General features: G+C 36.3%; 2 protein-coding genes across 3 annotated transcripts; one reads left to right on the top strand and one right to left on the bottom strand.

The window, feature by feature from the left end:
* The first annotated feature begins 1,521 nt into the window (after window positions 1–1,521).
* Window positions 1,522–8,762, top strand: LOC115623282 (cold shock domain-containing protein E1). Of its 2 annotated transcripts, none has more exons than XM_030517565.1 (10): window positions 1,522–3,274; window positions 3,811–4,292; window positions 4,358–4,752; window positions 5,463–5,670; window positions 5,747–6,190; window positions 6,250–6,403; window positions 6,624–6,793; window positions 6,862–7,899; window positions 8,192–8,369; window positions 8,431–8,762. In XM_030517565.1, exons 1-10 carry the CDS (start codon window positions 3,238–3,240, stop codon window positions 8,445–8,447), a joined length of 3,123 nt encoding a protein of 1,040 aa, XP_030373425.1. In that variant the 5' UTR covers window positions 1,522–3,237; the 3' UTR covers window positions 8,448–8,762. The 2 variants fall into 2 exon arrangements, with proteins under 2 accessions (XP_030373425.1, XP_030373424.1); XM_030517564.1 differs by having other exon boundaries at window positions 1,523–3,274; window positions 5,726–6,190.
* Window positions 8,763–14,811: 6,049 nt separating this feature from the next.
* LOC115622977 (E3 ubiquitin-protein ligase CBL-B-B) lies at window positions 14,812–22,982 on the bottom strand. Its single transcript, XM_030517128.1, has 6 exons — window positions 22,204–22,982; window positions 21,721–22,128; window positions 21,403–21,527; window positions 21,215–21,336; window positions 21,012–21,143; window positions 14,812–17,121 (listed from the first exon to the last, which is right to left on the bottom strand). Exons 1-6 carry the CDS (start codon window positions 22,752–22,754, stop codon window positions 15,673–15,675), a joined length of 2,787 nt encoding a protein of 928 aa, XP_030372988.1. The 5' UTR covers window positions 22,755–22,982; the 3' UTR covers window positions 14,812–15,672.
* Between the last annotated feature and the right edge of the window lie 1,256 nt (window positions 22,983–24,238).

Here is a 24,238-nt window from a genome sequence, read left to right as displayed (position 1 = left end):
ACCTACAACAAAAACCAAACAAAAATTCAAATACATTGAAACGCTGTGAAATTAACTCGTCAATACTCAAACAACAACAACAACATAGCTACAAAGGAAATACAACTGAAGTAAAACGGAGTTTAAAACACATATACATACATACATACAATGCTTTAAACACCCCAAAAGCAACGGAACACACACACAAAAGCACGCACTGAGAGAAACTAACGGAACAACATCAGCAGCAGCGCTGACGCTGATGCGTTAACGTCGTCGTTACTGGGACTCGAATAATAAAAACAACAAAAATAAAACTTCAAATCAACAACAGGCAAAATAAAGAAGCAAAACACAATACTAAAAACAAACAATCCCAAAATTCCTCATTATTTTTCCTGAAAGCTTTAATTTAATTACGAATTTTTGTTCATAAGTCAAAGTGAATTAAATTTGCTATTAATTTAAATTAAGACTAGAAACAAAAAAGGCCGCCTCTACTACAAAACAAAACAAAAAACACAACAACAAAAACAGCAAGGAAGCTAGCGAGGAGCAACACAAACAGCAGCAGCAACACCAACAACAACCAACAAACAACTGAATAAAAGTTTTAAAGTACAAAATAACCGGGAGTAAAACAAACAAGAAAAATAATTTAAAACTTATTAATTTAAACGCAACATCAATTTAAATTATTTATCTAAACAACATACAAACAAAACAAAAAAAAAAGAGAAAAAACATTAGTTTATAAGCCAAAAAGCAAACTTTAACGCCATCTCGACTGCAGGTGGCGCGTGAAAGCATCGCCTAAAGTAACGGAACTGTGTATGAGAGTGTCTGAAAAGCGAGTACTGAGCGCGTGAGCGAACGTGCGCGTGCGTGCGTGCTTGAATGAGTGCGTACATAACCAAAACGATAAAGCAACAATTGTGCCGCAATAGTGTGAAAAGCAACAAACAAAAAAAACAACAACAACTCTTAACGGTAACAATAAAGAAAAAACATTTAAAACCAAAAATATACAAGAATTCTATTAATTTTAAGTCACTTTTACAAAACCACACAATGCGAAGAACACCTAGCAAGTGAAACATAAACAACTGAAAATACACAAAAATATAACAATTAAAAACATAACATTTTAAACAAGAATAACTGCAACTGTAACTTAACTTAGCCAATAAAAAACAAAATTGTAAATAAGTGAAATTAAGCCCAGAGTAACTCTAAGCAAAAACTACAACAAAAAGAAACAGTAAACTGCGGCCTTGTGCCAGCAACAATTTTTCTTTTATTTTTAAGAAAAAACGACATTTTTTTTAAATAGTTTCCTTTTTTTATAAGTGTACCTAGTGAGAAATGTTAAAAGTCTAAATGGATAACGTTTAAAAAAGCAACTGCAACAAAAGAAAGTAAAAACAAATTCAAAGAAAGATTTAACAACTCTGTGATAATTACTGTAAATTTATAAATTTAAATTTAAAAACAAAAACAGAAAACGAAAAAAAAATCTCTAATGAATTCATAACAACCACAAGAAGGAACACTGAAAACAACTGTAATTTTTAACAATAGTAAGCAAGAAAAGAAAAAACGAACATCTTAAACAACAATTTTACACTTAAGAGCAAATGCAAATTAAAAGATAAAAACATTGAAACAAATTCGTGATATCTTAAAGGACTTCGATACATATACTATAGTATATTATATTATATTATATAAACATTTAAGTAAGCTTAATGTAGTAAGAAAAAAACAAAAGAAAAAAGCCCATAAGTTAAACAACAACAACAAACCAACAAAAAGCAAAATAAAAACCTTAGGTTATAAAGAAGACTTAAACGCATTCAAAAAATAAAATAAAACTACATATATTAAAAAAAAAAGAAACAAAACTTAGGCTTAAAGTTCAACATAGTAAATGAGAAAAACCGTAAAGAGTATCTATATATATATATATAAATATATATATACATATAATAAAACTATAAATAAAGAACTTGAATAGTGAATACATAGTAAACGAAACAGCAATAAACAAAATACAAAATAACTGTAACCGAAAAGTAATAGCAACGTACAGCGAAAACTTCGATGCACCAGCTGCGACAGAGACGACAGCAGAGTGAGGCAGTGAGATCGACAGTAGCACTCGTTGTGCAGCCCTAGCTGGCAGGCAGGTAAGCGGCAAAGCTGCAACGGTACTCAAAGCTTAGTGTGTACCAAACAACAAAGTAATACATAAAAGTTAAAAAATAATATAAATCACTACTACTTCCTAAAACCACAACGATTGCCTACAAAATATATATATATTATATATAAAAACAAAAAGAACAAAAAACATATACCCACTTCCCAATTATAAATCAAATAACTAAAACGACATAAAAATATTCAAAAAAAAACCTATATCAAACAACAAAGCTCTAATTTAGCCCCAAAAATAAAAGTATTCCGTAAAGCCCAGTGTATTTTTCTAGTAAAAAAAAATATAAAAGTAATTTAAAAATTGCAACATTTCAATAACTAAAGCCACATTTTGCAAATGGAACAAACAAATGCAACAACATCATAAGTAATAACAGCAGGCAGCAGCTTATGCATTTTTTCAACACAATATTTTGTTAAACACGGAGCAGCAACTTCAACTTTAGCAACAACTATCAAGCAACATCTTCAACAAGAACAACAACATAAAACGTTACAAAATTTGTCGGCATTTTTTACTATACCCCCACAGACATTTGTGGGTGCTGTTGCCCTTCAAAAAGAAAACAAAAAGACAACCAAAAACAACAATTGAAAAAAAAGTGACAAGCAACAACAAATTTTTATTAACTTCGAAGACAAGGAATTTCAGTGCCTCTTGTGCCAGTGTTTAGCCAAAATATATATACACAAACATATACGTATTTATTGCTTAGTTTTTTCTTTTTGATATAAAATAAAAATACAAAAAAAGAGAAAAAATAAATTTAAAAAAAATAAAAGAAAAAAAATACATTAAAAAGTTGCCGGTCAATTTTTGACTCGTGCTAAACGCGCTTGCTCTCGCTCTCTTCAACAAACCCCATACTATTCTTCGCCGTCGTCTGTCCTTCTCGTCTCCTTCGTCGTCTTGCCATACCAAGCAGTAGCTACATCAACAACAACAACTACAACAGCAAAAGGCGCAGCAACATTATCCAATTAAGCAACCAGACTCGTTTTGCTAGTCCTTATCAACATTTTTCTTCAGCCAACATGAATACGCAATCCAAAGGATATCGCACTGGCGAAGGTAAATACAGTCGCAATATTTATAATAGCGATACGTCCCTAACATGTACATAAAGTATTCCATAATGATTTCAACCTTTTACTTAGATATAATCCTAATTGAAACAAAACCTAAGACGGTTAACTTGGGCTCTCAGATTTTTGCAGTTGTCTAATCTAAGAGTTTTCTATTCTACTCTTATAATGCTAAAATCGCCTTATCTTGATATACTTAATGAGCCGATATACTCTTCATTTTTTTGCAACCCACCTTTCTTTCTGGTGCCTCTTTCACCGTCACTGCATAAACTAAATATTTATTGGATTTATAAAAATAATTGGACGAGTTAGATCCACATAAATAGCATCTTCATATATGGAATTTTTCAACGTCCCTACATAAACTAAAAATTTATGGCGGTTTTAATAATAATTGGACGTGTTAGATCTACGTAAATAGCATCTTCATATATGGAATTCTAAAGGAATCTATAAATTAAACAAAATTTTGGTATTGACATTTATGGACTAATAAGCTATTCTTCTTATATTTTGCAGAAATCTACGATAACATGCAGTGCGATAGTTTTTTCAACATGAATGCTATTCGAAATTTGGGCATACCAACAACTTTTCCCCAAATCGGAACTTTTACGGTCGACTCCACGTTGGGTCTACAGCCGCAAGGGCAGGGACCGCCAACACCATCGTCTGTGCAGTTGGCGCAGATGGGTCAGCCGCCCTCACAGCAGCAACAACCGCCCAGCATGCATCATCATCAGCAACATATGCAACAGCAGCAGCAGCATCATCATCAGCAGCAGCAACAACATTCCAGCATTGGCATGTTCGACGTCAACGATGTAAACGATGTGATTCAGAATCCAGCTCCCATTGGCGTATTTCAATCTAATAGCGTGCTGAGCAATGGAGCTGGCAGTTCTTCGTCCATTTTTGGTTCGCAATCGAGCAATTCTTCGGCTGCCGCAGCCGATCCAAGTCAGGCAACACGCGAGACCGGGATCATTGAAAAGCTTTTGGTAAAGCTAAACCTCTACTTATTTTTTACATCCCAATACCTATATTCTACTTTTATTCCGCTTAGCATTCCTATGGCTTCATACAATGCTGCGAGCGTCAGGCCCGCCTCTTCTTTCATTTCTCGCAATTCAGTGGCAATATCGATCATTTGAAAATCGGCGATCCTGTTGAATTTGAGATGACCTACGATCGCCGCACCGGCAAGCCCATTGCTAGTCAAGTTTCCAAAATTGCGCCCGAGGTTGTACTGTCCGAGGAACGGGTCACTGGTACGGTGACCACCGAACTGCGCACCGATAGCGCCAACAATGTGCTCTCCTCCAGCGAGACCACGGGTCGCATTAGCTATGAGAATCGCGGCGAATGTTTCTTTCTACCTTATACCAAAGACGATGTCGAGGGCAATGTCAATTTACGTGCTGGCGATAAAGTGAGCTTTCAAATTGCAACGAACCAAAGGTATACATAAATTCTATATATAATTGATACTACCTTATTTCAGAAATAATACCGATTCACCGAAACTCAGTATAATTAAGAAATACTAAGGTTCAACCTTGTAAAAACTTAACTTCACATCTTAAACCTTAATTATGCAATCTGTATATTTTGTAATCAAGTTGGGGTCAAACAAGCCAATAATTTACATAAAAGTTCGTGCAAACTTACAAGCGATCCAATTATTGTTTCTTACTCGAACTTTTATTGCCTTTGATTGAAGTATGTCAGGATATAGTACTTGTAGATAATTTGTGGGCAACTTTTTTCTGGATGATTTTTGCTTTTATAATCTTTAATCTAATGCCAAAATGACAGAGAATCTGCATCGGAATATTACATAAAACCGATTTTAATTTCATGACATACTAGTTTTTATTAATTTAGACAGATCTTTGCGCAGATTTTCTTTCTGTTTGTCCGTTGATTTACGCTCCAGTTCCACTTTATAGTAACAATTTGGCCTTCATCAGCATTCTGTTCCTTATCTGTCAACTGTTTCTGCTTATAACAAGTTTGACTTGTAGAGCAGCGAAAAGCAATTACAAAATCTGCGGACTCATCTGCAATTTAGAGGAACTGAAACCAAAGGAATATTACTTTTCTTAGACTTAAAGTAAAAGCAAGTAAAACGTTGTTTTACTTCTTTCTTTTTTTTTGACATTTTATAGAGGAAACTTAGGCGCCTGCCATATTCGTCTTGAGAATCCGTCGCAGCCTGTGAAGTATCGCGGTGTGGTCTGCTCCATGAAGGAGTCCTTTGGTTTTATAGAGCGTGCCGATGTGGTGAAGGAGATTTTCTTTCATTTCTCGGAGGCTGAAGGGAATGTGGAGCTGCGTCCTGGCGACGATGTCGAATTCACCATACAAACCCGTAGCGTAAGTAGAAACGAGGCCTAGCGGCCAAGCTCACGTATATACCTCTAAAAAACAGTCTGCCTCGGTGCCGCCGCAGGGCCGCGAATTTGCCTGCAACATCACTCGTCTGGCACCTGGCTCTGTAATCTTCGAGGATGTTGATAGCACCATCTATAAGGGGCAAGTACTGAAGCCCCTTGATCGCAACAATCCTGTGCGTCAGAACACCGACCCATTGCCCGGACGTATTCGTTATCGTGCTCTGGACTATTCCGAGGTGGAGGTACCGTTCGGCGATAAGGATCAGAAGGGTGATTTCACTTTGCGTCATGGCGATTGGGTGCAGTTCTTGTTGGCTACCGATCGACGGGATCAATTGCAGCGTGCTACATCAATTGCCCTGTTGGATGAGACATTCAAGGTGTCCGGAGAGAAACGGGAACAGGGCGCTATAGCTTCGCTGAAGGACGGATTTGGCTTTTTGCGCTGTGTGGACCGTGCAGTGCGTTTGTTTTTCCATTATACTGAGATATTGGACACGGTAAATATAAATATACGATACTTACTTACCATATAGATTGATAAAATATTCGCTTGCAGAGTCGCGAAATTGAAGTTAACGATGAGGTGGAGTTTACCGTTATTCAGGAGCCCGGATTGGCCTATAATAATTCGCGTTTGCAGGCCATACGCATTAAACACTTGCCACCGAACTCTGTGCAATTCGAAACGTTAATGGCAAGCAACATTGAGGGTAAGTCTAATAAGGGTCCTAAGCGATATAGACCTTTTGAACCATAATAGCTAGGGACAACTAGCTTGACATTAGAGTTATCTTAGCCATGCCAATGTAACTCACTATACTGGCATAAGCAGTTTATTTAACTTGAAAGAGTCACGGGAAGAGAGAGAGTGGGATTTACAGTGTAAACAAGAGTTGGACTTATTCATTCAATCAAACAATATTTTTTTAGGTTGCGTGACACGCGAGGCACCAAAAAGTCCAGTTAAATCACAAGATCGCGTCGAAGGCGGCGTAATTACCTATGAACACGGCGACGTTAAAAAGACTATAATGTATTTTCTCAAAGACTGCGAAAAACCACCAAGGATTGGCGACCGTGTACGCTTCGATATCTACATGGTAAGTTTTTAAAAAAAAAGAATTCTTCAAAATCGTATATCAACTGAGTGTATCATATGCTGCTACAGGTGAAACGTAATAAGGAATTTATTGCCGTCAATGTGCAGCAGATATCCCTGCAACAGCAGCAGGCACAGCAACAACTCTTGTCTGCTCAGCAAGCAGCCACGCAGCAGCAGCAACAACAACAGCAGCAGCAACAACAACAACAACAGCAGCAGCAACAACAACAACAACAGCAGCAGCAATTGCCTGTCAATCTGAATCAAAACGATCAATTGCTGCTCTCGAATGGCATCAGCAGCAGCAGCTCCAATACTTCGCTGCAGAATGGATACATTATGCATGGCAGCCCCGGCGGCAGCACCAGCAGTGTGGGCAGCAATGCCACCCAGACCGTTTGCACTCCACATATCGAAGATTTTAAGCTGGAGAACAATAACCATGCTAGCAGCGAGGCTGTTCAAGTATATCGCGGCTTCATAGCTGTGATTAAAGAGAATTTTGGCTTCATTGAGACGCTCTCCCACGATGAGGAGGTCTTCTTTCACTTCAGCAACTATCAGGGCAATCCCCATTGGTTGGAGTTGGGACAAGAGGTTGAATACACGCTGGCGCCCAATGGCAATACCTCCGTTTCGGGCAATTGTCTGCCAGCGGAGAACGTGCGCACGTTGCCCAAGAACTCCATACCACAACCGGCTGTCTTGGAGACTCTACACAATGGCGTAGTGGCACGTCCATTACGTTGCATCAATCCCGATCAGCAGGAATATGCTGGACTAATCGAAATACACGATTCGCAACGCACAACGATTATATCGCAACATGAGTTTGGCATCACTAGCTTGGTTAACAAGCGCGATCTCTTGCAAAAGGGTGATCTGGTCAGTTTCCGCATTGATGAGAGCGGTCGGGCAGCGGATGTGAATGCCGTGCGTCAAAAGAAGCGCGCCACAGTTGATTCGATCAAGGGCCAGTTTGGTTTTCTCAATTTCGAGGTGGAGGATGGCAAGAAACTTTTCTTTCATATGTCTGAAGTTCAGGGCAATACGGTTGCATTGCATCCTGGCGATACTGTCGAATTCTCCGTGGTGACCAATCAGGTAATTCATTCAGGAAAATCGCAATTAAGAATAAAGAAAATACCCTGTACCCAAAGAAGTAAATTAATTATTAAATTATAAAAAAAAACAGTTTTTTTTGTTTTTTGTTGGCATTCCATTTTCGTTATATCTTGGTTTTTTCAACTTTATATATCTAGAAAAAGAAAATATTTATAGGTTAAATTAAATCGTAGATGTGGTTCGAGATAGTTAGTGCTAAGACATAAATAATAATCTAATCATTTCGACTTTTGAAATCATTATTCACGTCTGGATAATCCTCTTTATTCAGCGTAATGGCAAATCTTCGGCTTGTAATGTTTTGAAAATTAACGATCGACCCGATCGTTTGATCTCGCGCCTAAAACTCAATGGCGATGACACTGTGCCACGGCTGATACTCATACGCGCGCCCAAAGGACCGCAGGCCAAGGGCTTCTCTGCTTTGGCGCGCCACCCACGCATTCCAGGTAAGTCCAGTATAATACCCAGTTTTAATAAATTAATATAATTTTATGCTTATTATTACAGGCGCTTTGGTGGAATAATTTGTTTGGAGCCAGCTAGTAAAGGCAAATCAAAGACATCATATGCTAACAACAACTATATATTCTTGTACGCTTGAACATTTAAATATTTAAATCTAAAATATACATGCATGCGCAACTAACAAGGCTTAAAAACATAAAACACAAACAACAAGCAACCAACCAAGCAAAACCAACCAAGCAAGCAAGCAACCAACCAACCAACTACGTGAACTTGTCGCTATAACCATTAAACATTTACAAATATTATAAATATTATCCTAGGAAGAAACTATTGGAAACGATAATAATAATAATATTGATACCAGATACCAAGCAAAGCATATGGCATATATTTATAGAAACAATACTAAACACCAACTCCCAACTTTTCTTCGTGTCTGAATACAACAATATAGGCGTACGAATATTGTATAATTTGTAAAATTATTTAGCAGAGATCAGAGATAAAAAATTGTAGTGATGTTTTAAAGTTGAAGTACGCTGGCAGAAAAGAAAGAAAGAAAGTAAAAGTAAAACTGTGTGAAGCATCAAACAAGCAAGCAAACAACGTGTGTATACTATTTTCGACTAGTTCGCTTTACTTTAAAGTTTATAAAAATAAAACAACAAAGGGATCGCAACGAAATCATATGCCTGTGCATATTTAACATATATAATATATGCATCAGTACATATATAATATTCCCCATGTATATGTTACAAAATAAAATGAAGACCATATGCTGCATATGATTGGTTAATGCTCTAGATTGTAGTTTCTAATTATTCTTATACTCTTCTATTATTCTCGTAACTGTTCTCACTGCTTTCAATCTTAACTGTTAACATATATACATTATTATACATATAAATATATATATATTTATTGATTAATTATATACAAGTACATGCAAACAAGCAAACAACCCAGAAATGAAGCAAATGCAATGAAAAAAGAAAGTATTTATACACAAAAAAAAAAAAAAAAAGAAAAACTAAAAGTCTAATTTTGTATAATTTTGTTTTTTCAACTTTTGATTTCTTATGTACAATTTGCTGAACAAACGACGGACGGTATATTGTTTTACGAATTTTTTGCATTCAAAAGGTTGCATTAATTTATTACATATATACATACATGCATACATAAGCATATACCTATACAAACATATTTATTTAAAAACATTACGGAAGAATGAAAATGGAAAAACACATATATAATAAGATTAAAGTAAAACTAACACGCAAAACGTTGTGTTGATGAAAGGGCAAATAAAATTTGCTGCGCCAAATATGTTGAAACCATTTAATGAAAATTCAAGTAAAAATAAATACAAAATTTTTAAAAATGTATTTTTAAATATTATGATGAGAACAAGAAACAAACAAAAAAGAATGTATACAAAAATATATGCGGTCTGTTCCAAAGTCAGCAGCACTCTACAAAATAAATCAAATTAATATTAATTTGTAAAGGCGCCATCTATTGGCAAAAATGTGCAATCGAAAGTTGTATTTGTCACCTAAGTGGGAACGCACTTTCATGATCAATCGGATCACTCTCTTGTAACTCGGCTCCTAGTCATCCAATTATTGTGAATTTTTTTGTTTTTGTTACATTTAGGTTTCAAATTCAACTTTTAAACGCACACAATTATTGCGCTTTTGCACATTCATATTTACAAATATTTTTAGAAAAGTGCTCATTAACTTTGCAACCTAGCGTATATATTTAAAAAACAAAATATAAGTTTATTATTAAGGAGAATGCAGAAACAAAGAGCAAATATTGTGAAAATTATGAATTTCAATTACTAAACAAGAAACATTTATAAAGCTAACAACAAATTTGGGATCAGTACGTCCTATATTATAGCCATGTTGTATACAACAACAATAGCAACACACACTCACACAGACACCCACATACACACACACACAGTAAGCAACAAAAACAACAGAAGCAACACATAGTAACTTTAATATTGTAACGATAATACATATATAGTATATATATACATATATATATATATATATATAAAATATGAAAAATGCAGGCGAAGGCAGTTGGTTTAATGGCCGCTCGTAGGCATTATATAATGCAACAGCACAGCATTATTATAAAATACAAACAAAAAAATTGAAAAACTACAAAAAAAAAGCAACAAAAACCATACAAAACAAAAATACATATGTGCTTGAATACGAAACAATTGCAAACTAAAACCTATATAAGTCAAATAATAACAAAAAATAAATATTTCATTAAAACTAAAACTATGAGTTTTATATATATAGATATAATTCCGATACTCAATCAAAGTGGGTGCGCGCATAATCGTTTTAAATCAACATATGTTTTGGAGAACGGTGGAGAAACATTTGATTGGCCGAACAAGGGTACTTTTTTCGAAATTCTTTCTGTAAGATTAACTGACGTCAAGATAATGGCCCGAAACAAACCTTAACGGAAAAGTGAAAGAATGTTTCCGATCCAGAAATTTATTATTATGGAATGGAGTGGAATATTCCAGTATCCAGATGACGCATTCTTATAGCTTCCATCAGATGTGTCGAAACTGTTGGACTTGCTCCATCTATGGCGACACTATGATTGTTAACTTTTTATTAATTTGCATTCCTAAATTGATGGTTTCAATGAAAACTTTCCGATTCTCTCTAAGTGAACTCTACACACTAAGTTTTGTTTTGTTTTTGTTTTTATATTTTTATTTATAAGAATAATTTATATCTGCTTAAAGTTCCGGTTACATGATCGTGACTATGGAAATATGTATTGTTTTTTTTCCTCCTCCTCTTTCTACGCTCATTATTGACTTCATCGTACTATTGCTATGTACGGCTCATTATTTTTAGCATAAAAGTTGATTTAAGTTTTAGTTTGACTTAAAAATCGAGTTTTAATACAATTGCATCAAATGTGTGTGTGTGTTTTTTTTTTTACTTTTAAGTTTATGTAAATAAATACGTTACCTACGCTTGCGTTTTTAGTGAATATTGCATTGATTCTTTGTGGTTTTTGCTTTCGTTTCGTATGATTATACCGCCTATATAGGTATATATATATATAGATTTATATATACGAGTACTTATACAGTTAGATATACATATGTATGTCAAAATTGCGTGTGGGGTTAGAATCTTTAATTGTTTGCTTTTGTCGATGAATTAAAACCGATTCCGTTCAAATATAAAGGCTGTAAAAAGGGTAATACAAAGGGTATTGTTGATTTTGTTTTGTTTTTTGTTACATTTTAGAATTATATCTTTTAATTAGTTTCGTGTTTAGAATATATTTTAATCTCTCCCTTTTTGTTTTGGTTTTTGTTTCCGAGTACTCGGTTCGGTATTTGACTTTCATAAACTTACAATACTATTACAAAAAACATTGAGTTTTGTATAAAAAATCGAGGTAAATTTGATAGTGCATCGGATTGGTGTTTTTTGGTTATACATAAGTATTACATTATTACTATTTTGCTTTGCTTGTTGTTGTTGTTGTTGTACAGAAACTTAGGGCTGCTATGCAACGCCTGCATAAAGCCACGAAGGCATTTTTAAAAGTCTAAAAAGTTTAACGTAGCATGGAATCTTTCCATTTACTGGAGTGTCATGATGTTTAGTTCTTTTTTTTAATGATTTTGAATATTGAAATGAATCTACACTCAGAAAAATATAATATCAGTAATCAGCCCTAAATTGTACGCAAATTTTAAAAAAAGTTCTTAATTAAAAAAATCACAGTCGTTATTACAAATATTTAAGAAAATTAAAAAACCAACAATGGGCATACATTTTTAAGTCATACAAGGCAAAAGTTCTAGTTTTTAGGGGCTAAATTATCGCTACGATTTGGATACAAAATTTAGCCTTGAAACTTTTTTATGATCCTCAAGTCGATTATTCGCTTCATTGCGTTCTATAAATACGAATAGGTACTAGAAGTATGTATGTGAGTTTAATTTAGCTGTTTATTATTGAAAAAATATCAAAAAATATATAGAAAATTTATATACATAAAATGGCATTTTAAGACATCAAAACAAGAATTTAATGGCGTTTATAATTTGGTGCCCCTATAGTTTTTGAGACGGACAGACAAACAGGCATGGCTAAGACGAGTCGGCTTTACGGGGTCGGAAATGCTTTCTTCTGCCTATAACACCTTTCACTTTGTACAAACCCCTTGTACCTTTTTGGTAAAGGATATAAAAACAAAACAGTATAATATGAGTCTCCAAATAAATCCATTAAATATTATCTTTCTACTGTGTAACTGTCATGGAAGTAAATGAAAAAATCAGTTATATAAGTTTGAAATTAAAACAAGATAGAACGCTACAGTCGAGCAAGCCCGACAGTAAAATAGCCTGTACTCTCCACAAAAAAAGAAAAATTAAAAAAAAAAAATTTAAAAAAAAATTAAATTATTAAAAAAAATTAATGAATTAATTAATTAAATTAAATTAGAATATATGTTTATGTTTAGTTTTAACAGCATACATTTACATCACGTACCTATGCGTGTTTATATGCGTGTATGTATGCAGCACAAAGTTGAACCAAAGCAGCAACAACAACAACAGCTGCGGGCAGCGCTGCCGACAGAGGCAGCGCATGAGCAGCGATTTTACTTATGGCTATAACTTTCTTCAGAATTGACCTATCATGATGAAATTTGGCACACGGACACATTAGTACTAACTGGATGTACCTACCAAAATTGATTTCAAAATTCCGAGAATTACGGAATTTATAAGAAAAAACACGAATTGCGGGGGAGTGGGGGGGTGCATCGAAAAAAAACTCAAACTCGTACTTTCTCGGTCTTAGGAGAATATGGAAACCAAGTTTGGTTATTCTAGCTCTTATACTTTCTGAGATCCTTGCGTTCATACGGACAGACGGACAGACAGACGGACAGACGGACGGACGGACAAGGCTATATCGACTCGGCTTCTCATCCTGATCAAGAATATATATACTTTGTGGGGTCTGCCACGCCTCCTTCTGTGTGTTACATACATGCGCACAAAACTAGTATAGCCTTTCACCCTTTGGGTACAGGCTATAAAAATATAACAAAAACTTTGAAAAGAATACATTTACTTTCAGAAGACAATTTCTTTCTGAGATTTTAAGAATACCTTCTTAATTTCCTGTTCAAAGTTTGAAAACGAAACCTGGTTTTTAAATAGAAACGTTCCCCAAAGCAGGGCTGGTTGCCTGTAGTTGTATTTTAAAGGCGACTTCTGGCTCTTTATTTTTCTGAGTGTATCTATCTACTTGTATGTATGTACTGTTGTCTGCCAATGCACCAATGAAATATTGCAATGAAATGGGAAAGCGGGTTTATGAAGGCCTACAACTATGCAATTGATTAAATGTCTTTTGTGTTTGCTGATCTTTATAGTTTAGAGTTTTTGCTTCTTTTTCTATATACGAAGAGAGAGAGAGAAAAGATTTTTGTTTTTGTCTGGGGTGGGCAAGTTTTATCTTTAGAGTTGCGTATATACGATTATGTTTTTCCTTTCTTTTTTGTTTTATTTATACACGAAGTAGGAAGAAGTACATTGTCTTAATAAATACTTAGGTATGTATGTATAACTCTATACTTGATATCAATGGGTTGTGCTTAAGGTTTTCGAACATTTCGTTTTTACGTTTAGCTTAAATTTTGAATTGGTTTTCTTCTAGGTTCAAAATTGAATGCCTAATTGCTTGTGCTGGCTACGCCAAGTGGTTTGTGGGTGTGGGTGTAAGGAAGGGTTGTGTGTGGGTCTTTTTAGTGTTAAGTTATGTAAGTGTTGATGAGCTGCCTGCCTGCTATGCTTTGCGTAACTATATGAAGAGTAGTGTGCTCCAAAAGCGAGAGTAATTCGATTTTTATTTATTCTTACGATTTGTTTTTAGTTTTTCCATAATTCTTAATTTTTTTGTTATATAATCTTTTATATTATTATCATAAATCAACAACAAATTGGACCAGTAAAGTATAATAGTGTGATATTTGGGCAATATATCGGAATAAAATCTGCTGTCGAGTAAACAACAACAACAAATTAATTAGAACATCTAATATTTTTGTTAATTTTAGTCTAAAAACTTTAATCTGAAATTTGTATTTGTAGTTTTTAAATTGTAGCTCTAATTACTTTATCATGAGAAAAAGAGAATCTAAATATTTTACGATCTAAATATTTCTTTACAATTTCTAAATCTACTTCAATAACGGAATCCAATACTTATAATAATAGTTTTTAAAAGGTTAGAACAAGTAAAATGGAAACCTTAAAGCCTTCCAACAATTTGTAATGGATGATTTTAGAGGTAAGAACATGTATTTAAATCAGGGCTGCTATACTTCAGGAACGGATTCAATTGGACAATTTGTACTCTATTTCGTATTCAAATGTGGGTTCTTTGAAGAAAAATGTCAAGTTCTGCTAATACAGTAAAACGTCCAGAAAAGTGGATTAGATATAAATAGAAATATGTGTTTACTCCCCGCATTCAAGAATACCTAAACCTTTAGGTAAGAATCGAAGAAATATAAAGAAAGACTTTGGTAAAAGGCACAAGAGAAATATTGGAATATTGAAAGAAAATTTTGGGAGTCTCGTGCCTAATAGCGAGAACATATGTAAATCGGATCTTGTATTGAATTATCATGAAATGGATCCGATTTCGACTTAGTGACTTTTTCCAAAGATGTTCTTCATCGTTTTCTCGGATCAGTTTTCGATATCGTTTAATAAGTGGAGTGCATTACATTTTAAAAAAGAACCTAATGTTGCGTTTTCTAAAGAAGTGTTGGAAGTGGATCCGTGAGCCGTTCTTTGTAGTTTTCTCAGAGAACTGGCCAAGAAGTTGTCGAAACGGATCGGTTCTCGATATCGTTTATTTGTACTATTTGTGAAGAACTTGACATTATTTCTGAATCCACACATAATTAGCAGCGCTGATACGGGTATTGAATTTTTAAAATTGAATTAAATTAAGAATGCACTTAATTCTATATTCGAATGAATGAAATTGATGGTGCTTAGACCAAGGTAAAGTAATATTTTGTTACCATGATTGCCTAAATATCACACTGTATAATGGCTCTCAATGACTTCCCTGGCTCGTTTTTTCTCTCTCTTTTAATTTGTATGTACTCGTATCTCTCTCTCCGCTATGCTAAATCACACTGGGCAATCGATCGAGCCAGTTTAGAAACTTAGGCGCTATTATTGGATACAAAGGCGCGCAATATATCGCCGGCCATTTCAATGTTATTGCCCGAGATGCCCAGAGCTGTAATGGCGTTCTCCTTGGAATATCCCGCATTCATCAGCCGCGCAATATATTCCAGATTAATGTTCTCATACGGTACGGTACCACAGTCTTTTTGATTGATCGTCACGTTCGCATAAAGCAGCGGTTGCTGCTGCTGGGCTGAGGAGGGGGTAGGCGGTTGCTGGTGGTGCTGTTGTTGTTGCTGTTGGTGTTGGGACGCCGGTTTTAGGGGCTGAGACATTTTCTTACTATTAGCTGCCACATAGCCATTGTTGACCGTCACGGCAGCAGCAGCAGCAGCAGCCGCCAGGCCCGCAGCGCTGGTCGTTGTGGTGCAGAGTTGTGTGTAGTGCGCGGTGTCAGCATCAATCGTGGCACAGAGCTTCGGAAGCGTGCCACGTGCCTCGAGGGGACGCGTGTCGATCACCCCACTGATGGTCTCTGCCGGTCCCACCTCCACAATGTCCTCATCGAGCAGTGAGAGAACCGGCGAAGTGATGCTGCTGGCCACTGTTGCACCACCGGAACCAGCGGCTGCTACAGCTGTGGTACTGCTGCATGTGGCGATGCGCTGTTGCCGCATCAAATCATCGGCCAGAGTGTCCACGAAGCTGGGCGTCACGTGCGGCGGTATGGGTGGTGCTGTGGTTTGTGGTGGCACATTGTCCAGACTGCACTGAATGTTGTCAATGCTTTTGCTGCTGCTAGGTGGTTGTGTGGTTGTTGGTGCAGTGGCAACAACCACCACAGCCTTGGCGGGTGCCTCCACGCCCGGTGAGCTCTTGCGTGGTGGTAACGGTGGTGCCCCAGCACCAGCACCAACCACTGCCGTTGCCGATGTTGAGGACGACGAATTCGACGATGATGATGACGACGACGTTGTGGCATCATCCAAGCTGCGTCTAGCCACCGCGACACTGCCACCCTGCGCCTGTACATCCTGTAGATTCTGGAGTATGGCATAGGAGCTTATGGAGGCATTATCGCAGCTGGTCTCTGTTTTGCTGGGCAACTTTTGGCCGTATGTGGAGTTGGCCACACAGGAGCCAATGAGCGGTGCACTCATGCGGTTCGTGCTCTTCTGTGTTATGCTTGTGGAGGCACCACCATTGCTCAGCACCGCTGCCGCTGGTGGTGCCGTGGGTTGTGGTTGCAGCTGGGAGGACGTTACCGCCACCGCGCTGCTGCTGCTCGGCAAGCTGAGGCCGCCAACACCACCCACACAGCCCGCATAGAGATCATTCTGCACCGCCATCAGGCTGGGTGTGGTGCTGCGGCGACCCAAACGTGGCGAAGTGTGGGGACTGTGCTTCTCGGCCGTCGCCTGAGCCGCTGCCGAGGTGCTCAGGGCGTGCAGTGAAGAGGTGGCTATGTTGAAGTCGCCTATATCCTGTGGGGGTTGCGAAATTTAGGTGTAACTCTAGCTGTGAATTAGCAAGGCATAAGGGCTGTGCCCGAAAACAAGTTTGTTGCAGCGTAACATTTCGCTAAGATTAACAAAAAATTCAAAATATCAGAATTAAAAGTAATGTTTTGAAGAGAAAATAGATTTTTCTAAAGAATCTTAGGACCTTCTATGGGTATATGGAGTTTTGTAAGCTTAGAGAATTTTTTCTTTTTACGAGCAGTTCGTTATAGGGTATCAGGAATACAGTTTTATTATCAAAACGTATTCGATCTATGTTATATCGGTTGCGATCAAAACTAGCTCTGTGAAGTTTCTGTCGTTAATATAATTCCTACAGTTCACCGGAAATTCCAAGCCATTGAAAAGTTTTAAAAATATAAGAAATAAAGAGATAATGTAGTTATTACAAGATAAGAAACGTGGGAATGTGAAACAAGGCTCTTAAAATAAGGTCTCGACTCTACTGAGTTGCAGAAAGGCACGGAAGCTACAGAATGGAACGTTGGTTTAAAGCGGTTCATTTGCCAAAGTTTCAAAACTTACAATTCCGTAACTGTATTGATCACTAAAAATTAGCCAATATTCAATAAATCAGTTGGGATTAGTATAGAAGATTCAAGCTCTCGAATTGAAGGAGCAGTAATGTTGCAGACTTTAGTTGAAAAAGGATATTCGAAATTCGAACTTGAGAATTAGGAACATCTTTCGAAACGGAAAATTGTTTCAAAGTATTTGCTCTTGACGATTATGGATGAACTGGCTAATGGTATCTCTCTCTTTCTTTCAAATATTTGACAAGGACAGGGGTTATTTATCTATAAAAATTATGTATTTTAAAATATAGCAACGGAACTTTTTGAAAATTGTCGGAACATTGTTTTCGCACACATACCTTCTTGTGCCAATAAACCAAACACATATTACATATAAGCTGCCGCTAGAATGTAAGAGTTAACCAAAAGCTGGAATATTGGAGAGGCATGCAAAACAAGGAACAACCAAAAGAACGAAAACTGCAGACACAAATAAATTAAAACAATTTAAACTAATATTGAATTATTTATGTATATATATATTTTTTGTTTGTTTGTTTGTTCTCATTTCAGTTAGCATAACTTATTAAGGAAATCAAAAATGAATTTCAATTGCTAAACACTAAAAATGTATAAAATTGTATTATATATGTATATAAATAATTGGTTTATATGCTAAAGTTATGTGCAATTTATTTTCATTATATTTAACACTATGATTAATTAAATAAACACAACTAAATAGAACATATTCGTATAAATATAAATGTATGTATTCATAGATAAGAAAGAAGGTAGAACATGCACTCTCATATCTGTCGCTTTACAGAGTTAAGGAAACGAGATATTAACAACTGAGCTTTATGGTGGGTGTTTTCATGAATTGAAGACAGTTCCAATTTCTTTTGAAACTTGGCACACAATTTTTTTTTAGAATACAGCTATTGTTATTCTTGAGGGATTGCGAAAATCATTTGTTGTAATACTAATTAATGAAAGCCAGAGGCTCTGCCCATAAATACAACCCAACAACTGGCCCAAAAAGTTATGACGAAAAAGTGTCAACGAGTATCATACAAACTAACTAAACTAAATAATAATACTAATTTATGTATACAAGTTACTAATGCGCCTTTAGGCCTATTTGTTAGCCTTCTCTTTTTCGTTTTGTTAATAATAAATTACAGTCTTAAGGCACCCAAACAAATGGTGCTTCTTCACAGGCCGCGCACCCGCAATGGCAGCCAAACAAAATTATGAAACGACATTACATTTTGTGTGTGATCTCAAGGATGACATCGTGCACAAAAAACGACTACAAACTAAATGTATCTTTGGAAATATTAACAAAATAAACTATGCAATGAAAAACATATATGTATGTGATATGGAAGAAATGTATATATGGGGCATCGGTCTCGAACATAAAACGCTGATTCAAGTTCACATTTCAAATGATTCACTGTGTTCTACTTGTATAATTAAAATAATAAATAACATTTGTTTGCATTCTTAAGCTATGGTCAGACAGGATAACAATTTGCACGTAAGCTAGTATGTTTCCGTTTCCGATTTCGAACAAATTTGTCAAAATCGATGTGCATGTATTCCCATCAGATTTTGTGAAATTTAAATCAGAAAAGCGAACAAATCTTTACAGGACTATATGATGTTTCACTGAAACTGGACTTACTTATCAAGTTCTACTTATGAGTTTGTGTACAAACTGTTTGCCTTTCCGACTTCAGATTTTTTTTTTCTATAGATGTAAAATTTAATATATTTCTATGCAAACTCTTTTCTTTAATGACCCTTTTTTGTGCAAACTATTTGCTTGAAATGAAATATAAGTTATAAACAAAATTTAACTTTCTATTTACAGTAAAAACTCTCTTACAAAATACCAGTTTTTTCGAAAATAATAACTGAACTTCCGGCCAAGAGAGGTTTCACTGTATAATACCACTCACTCATTTTATCAAAACTATAATGATTTACAAACATTTTCCATTAGTATGTATTCGAGACCGATACCTAATAATATGCACTTAAGTGCAAACTATTGGGATAGAGACGGAGAGAAACAATACTGTGGGGACTTTAAGATCTGGATTAGTTTCTATTTCAAATTTTTTAACATTATATTATTCGAATTTTCGTGTGCAATATAATCTTTATATGTACAATTCTGCGCCTAGTGTTCCCGATCTAACATTGTATTTTTGAGGTATTATTCTATTTGAAATGTTAACAGATATTAAAACGTAGAACTTAATTACGCAGCATTTTAGACTTTCATAAAATAGAAATATTAATCAAAAAATTACGGAGTGGACTAAGAACAGCAATAAAAATGATTAAAAATTGCAATGCAATTGCAAGGAAGGAAACATCTAGCTATTGGAATCAACATCGCCACATAGACGGATTATAAGAAGCACACAAATTCGCATGATATGGCGTTAAAAAACTTTGCATAGCGCTACACATGACATCAGCAATTGGTTTTGTTATATTATTTTATGATTAATAATTTGAACGCAATTTCTGATGCGGTTGCTTGAAAATGGGGCCTTTGCTTAGTTTAAAACTAGCTCTAGATTAACTAAACTACAATATAATACATATTATAAATTCCACAGTGCCTATTTACAGAAGTGCAATTGCTATAACATTTTAAGAGAGTGTGATTTCGTTTCTTCTTTCTTCTAAATTCAATCATTGTGGCTTTGTTTATGAAATATGATTAAGACCAATTGTTGATGGGAAATTAATTTGATGAAAAATAAACACACACATTACTATTAAATAAATCATAAAAAAAACGTTTTGCAAACGAGTAAATAAATTGAACGAATCCAGCACAAACAGAACCAAAAGCAGCAAGCGCGATAATTTAATATTTTAAAATTGAAGAAAAAAGAGAAATACGAGTGGGTTGCAACCACAGTCGCTGATGGGCGACTTCCGCTGAGCACGCGAATAATGAATGTATATTGTATGTATATATATATGTGTGTGTGGGTGGCTGACTGACTGACTGTGGTTACGTTAATATGAATGAATGTATGTTGGCTAATGATTTAAATGAATGAATTTTTGTTTTGTTTTTGCAGATAGCGCTTAACGAAACAAAACTGCACTAAACAATTTCAACTTGAATAAACAATAGCAATAATAACTAATTCTCTCTCTTCTCTCTCTCTCTATATATATATATATATATATATATATATATATATATATATATGTATACAAAACGAAACGGAAATCATAATAAGGTTTAAGAATCAATCAGCACAGGCGGCAGCGACAGGCATCAGCTTTAGCTAACTATACCTCTGTATCATCATCATCCTGATTCTGTTGACGTCCATTGGTGGTATTGCGATTGTGTTGCTTGCGTGGATCGAATGCATCGACGACAATCTGTTCGGTTCCCTTGATCTCCGCGCGACAGAAGGGACAACCCTATGGATTAGAAATAAATAAAAGTGTGTTTTAAATATTCCCTTAAACAATCCAAAATTCGAAGAGCTCACCTGACCCTCCGAGTCCACCTGCCAGGAGGTCAGACAGGGCGTACAAAGTAAATGACCGCAGGGTTCAATGCGTATATCCTTGTCGTTTTCCGCACAAATTTTGCATAATTGAAATGTGCTGCCTACAAGACCAAATAAAATCTTATTAAGAAATGTAATAGCAAATGTAAGTTTATGCTTAAACTTGCCCATTTCACAGTATAATTCGTATTGCTCTTGTGTGACGGTAATGTGATCCTCTGTAGGACTTTGTACAGCAGATGACAGGTCGGGATTATAGGCCTGGCCATCGGGATATAAATAGAAGCCCTCGCTAAAGTCGAAACAATAAATAGTTCAAGTAAATGTTGATGAATATAAATGGTTATTGAAGGGAATTATCACAATTTTCCGGATTTATATGTAAAAATTGATATAATTTTTTGGCAAAATTAATTGATTAGATCTATCCGGACTTTGCAGCAATCCCCTATTTAATCCAACAGTAATTTAAAACTCATACACACCGATGCCCGTCAAGCAGCGCCTGACACAGCGACTTATTTTGTGGTATCGTTTGCAAGATCTCGCCATCGGCAGTCACATAACCAATGGCCCATTGGCCCAGACGCGTGCAGGACAGTCTAAACACATAGCTGCCCGCCTTGCGGATATAGCGTTGCAAGCGGGCTTTCACCTCGTCGTAGGTGAGAAATGCCACATAGCCGGGATGTGTGACTGCAAGGATTTGCCAGTTGCGTAAAAGCGTTGCCCATGGCTGGAACAAACGGGTGAAGACATCGAATTCGAAATTCGATATATAATCGTTGCACGTTAAATCAATAGTCGTCTTTAGCGCCATGGCCTCCAGCCCCGACGATATGGGATGCACTTTATTGAGCTCCTGGCGAAAGATTTTCCAAGGCACCAGCGTACTGAAGTTGACGAAATAGTCCTTGGTCAATAATGCCTTGTTCGCGATATGATACGATTTTTCGATATGCGCTTACCTGTTGCCAAAATTACCCTTCCAAAAATCGGCCGCATCGGCCTTTGTAATCCGAAACTGATCCCCGGCAAAGACACCATTTGGAAATATCGCCTTCAACTCGCTGAGCATGTGGGAAAAGACCAAACTTAGTTTGGTTAAATTCCGGCGATAATGTGAATTCTCATCAAACATTTTCTCCTTGCCCTCCTTGAAGAGTTTGATGGCCTGCTTGCATTTACGCATTAAATTATTAATGAACACATTGAAATGCTCGTTGGCGTGCAGGACATGCATCTGATCCTCGTTCTTGGAATAAATCAAACGCAGTCGCTGATACGTGTCCGGCAGTATGTCCAATATGAAGGGGGGACTGTTCTTTAGATTCATTTTCGGCTGTTGGCACAACTTGACGACCTTGTCCATTAATTTCCACGTCTTCTCCAGCGTTTTCTTGTCCGTGGACAGACGCTGAGAGACACACGCCTCCGAGATGGCTCCATGAAGTTTGGAAAATATAGAAGGAAAAATTTTTGGTTGTGATTGTATGCGACTGGTGCGACTCGTCGCCATCTTTTCTCTTAACACACACACGACCGTGTGGTTGTTGTTGCTGCTACTGCTGCTGCTAGTTTGGGGAGTACGAGTACGACGACGTTTGTTAAAGGTTTCACTCTTTCGAAAACGACGACATGTATATTAACTTATTTGCAGTTTCCCAAAACTGCGCACAAATCACAACGAAAAAAAATATACACTATTGCACTTTGCGTTTAGCAATTTGCGCGTTTCGAAACTATAGTTATATACACGATTTTATTCCCACACAGCACGCAGACTTTTCAATGAAAAACAATTATACCCATCAAATTGTGTCTGTGTGTGCGTGTGTGTAATGCGGTGCTGCCACCCTATCCGTAGTGTTAAAAAACGTTATCTGCCCAGGCAGAGTTGCATTGGCTAGAAGTGCTCGTGAGCGAGCGAATGTCAACGCAGTGACGTCAGTATTGCCACAGACCGTTAAATGTGTGCTGGAAATGGATATATAAACCTGATCTAGTCTGATGAATTTGTAAAAATTTAATAGCTTTTTAACTTAAATATACATAGATGTTACTTTTACTCTTTACGTGTGCTCTATTTTCGCTTTTCACAAGTGCCATGCATAACAACCACTTTTGGTTTTATTTTCATTCAACATACAATTTCCGCTTTTTCTCCAAGCAGCATTGAACGTGTCGTCTTATCACCACATTTATATAATACTCATGCATTTTCTATGTCTGAACGAGTTGCATGCGTTGCCAAGGTGATGATTAAAGAAAACTCGCAAGACCTGCAGAACAAGTGCGTGAGGCGTCACAGTTGCCTCTGATGCTGCTGCTGTTGTTGTTGCTTCTATCGTTTTATTACATTTTTTTCGCACGTTATTTTTTTTTCATTTTTAATATTCACCAGCAAACACTGCAAGTCAACTCTACAATTTTCACTTTCCATTTTTATTGGCAACCACGACCACGATATCAAATCTCAGCCAAAAAGAAACTGCCAGCTGCCAAAAGGTTTTAGTTTTACGCTTGGCTCTTGCCGCTGTTGGCTTTCTTTTAATTAATTTTAAAACTGTTTTTAACATTAGTTCTGGGCTCTACTGCCCGCCCACTCTCTTCGCTGTTAGCCAGCTGCTGCGTCATCATCGATGGCTGTCATATGCAATTGCCGCGTGCATGTCTGGCTGCCCAAAAACTAACTGTAAACATTCACTTGCTGACCTCTTTTTTTACAGCCGATCGACGGCTGCTGCTGCATTTAGAGATGAGAATAGATCGGCTTATTTCGACCCGACAAAACGGCCATGATATATGTATGTAGACTTTATACAAATTCAAATTTTGAATACACGGATATGTGGATTTTTCAAATCAAATTGATAATATAAGTAAAATCTACAATCAACTGAAATTGTAATTTAATATTTGATTTCAACTGTTGGAAAAAATGTATTGTTAGTAAAATCCAGAAAAGACTTGCAGCAGTAAGATAATCGGGAAGTCTATAGA

Source organism: Scaptodrosophila lebanonensis, unplaced genomic scaffold (genome assembly GCF_003285725.1).
Source record: "Scaptodrosophila lebanonensis strain 11010-0011.00,11010-0021.00 unplaced genomic scaffold, SlebRS2 tig00000043-arrow-pilon, whole genome shotgun sequence".
NCBI classification, from domain to species: Eukaryota; Metazoa; Arthropoda; class Insecta; order Diptera; family Drosophilidae; genus Scaptodrosophila; species Scaptodrosophila lebanonensis.
Note: the sequence above shows the minus strand (reverse complement) of the source record. Positions and strands in the feature narration are given on the sequence as shown.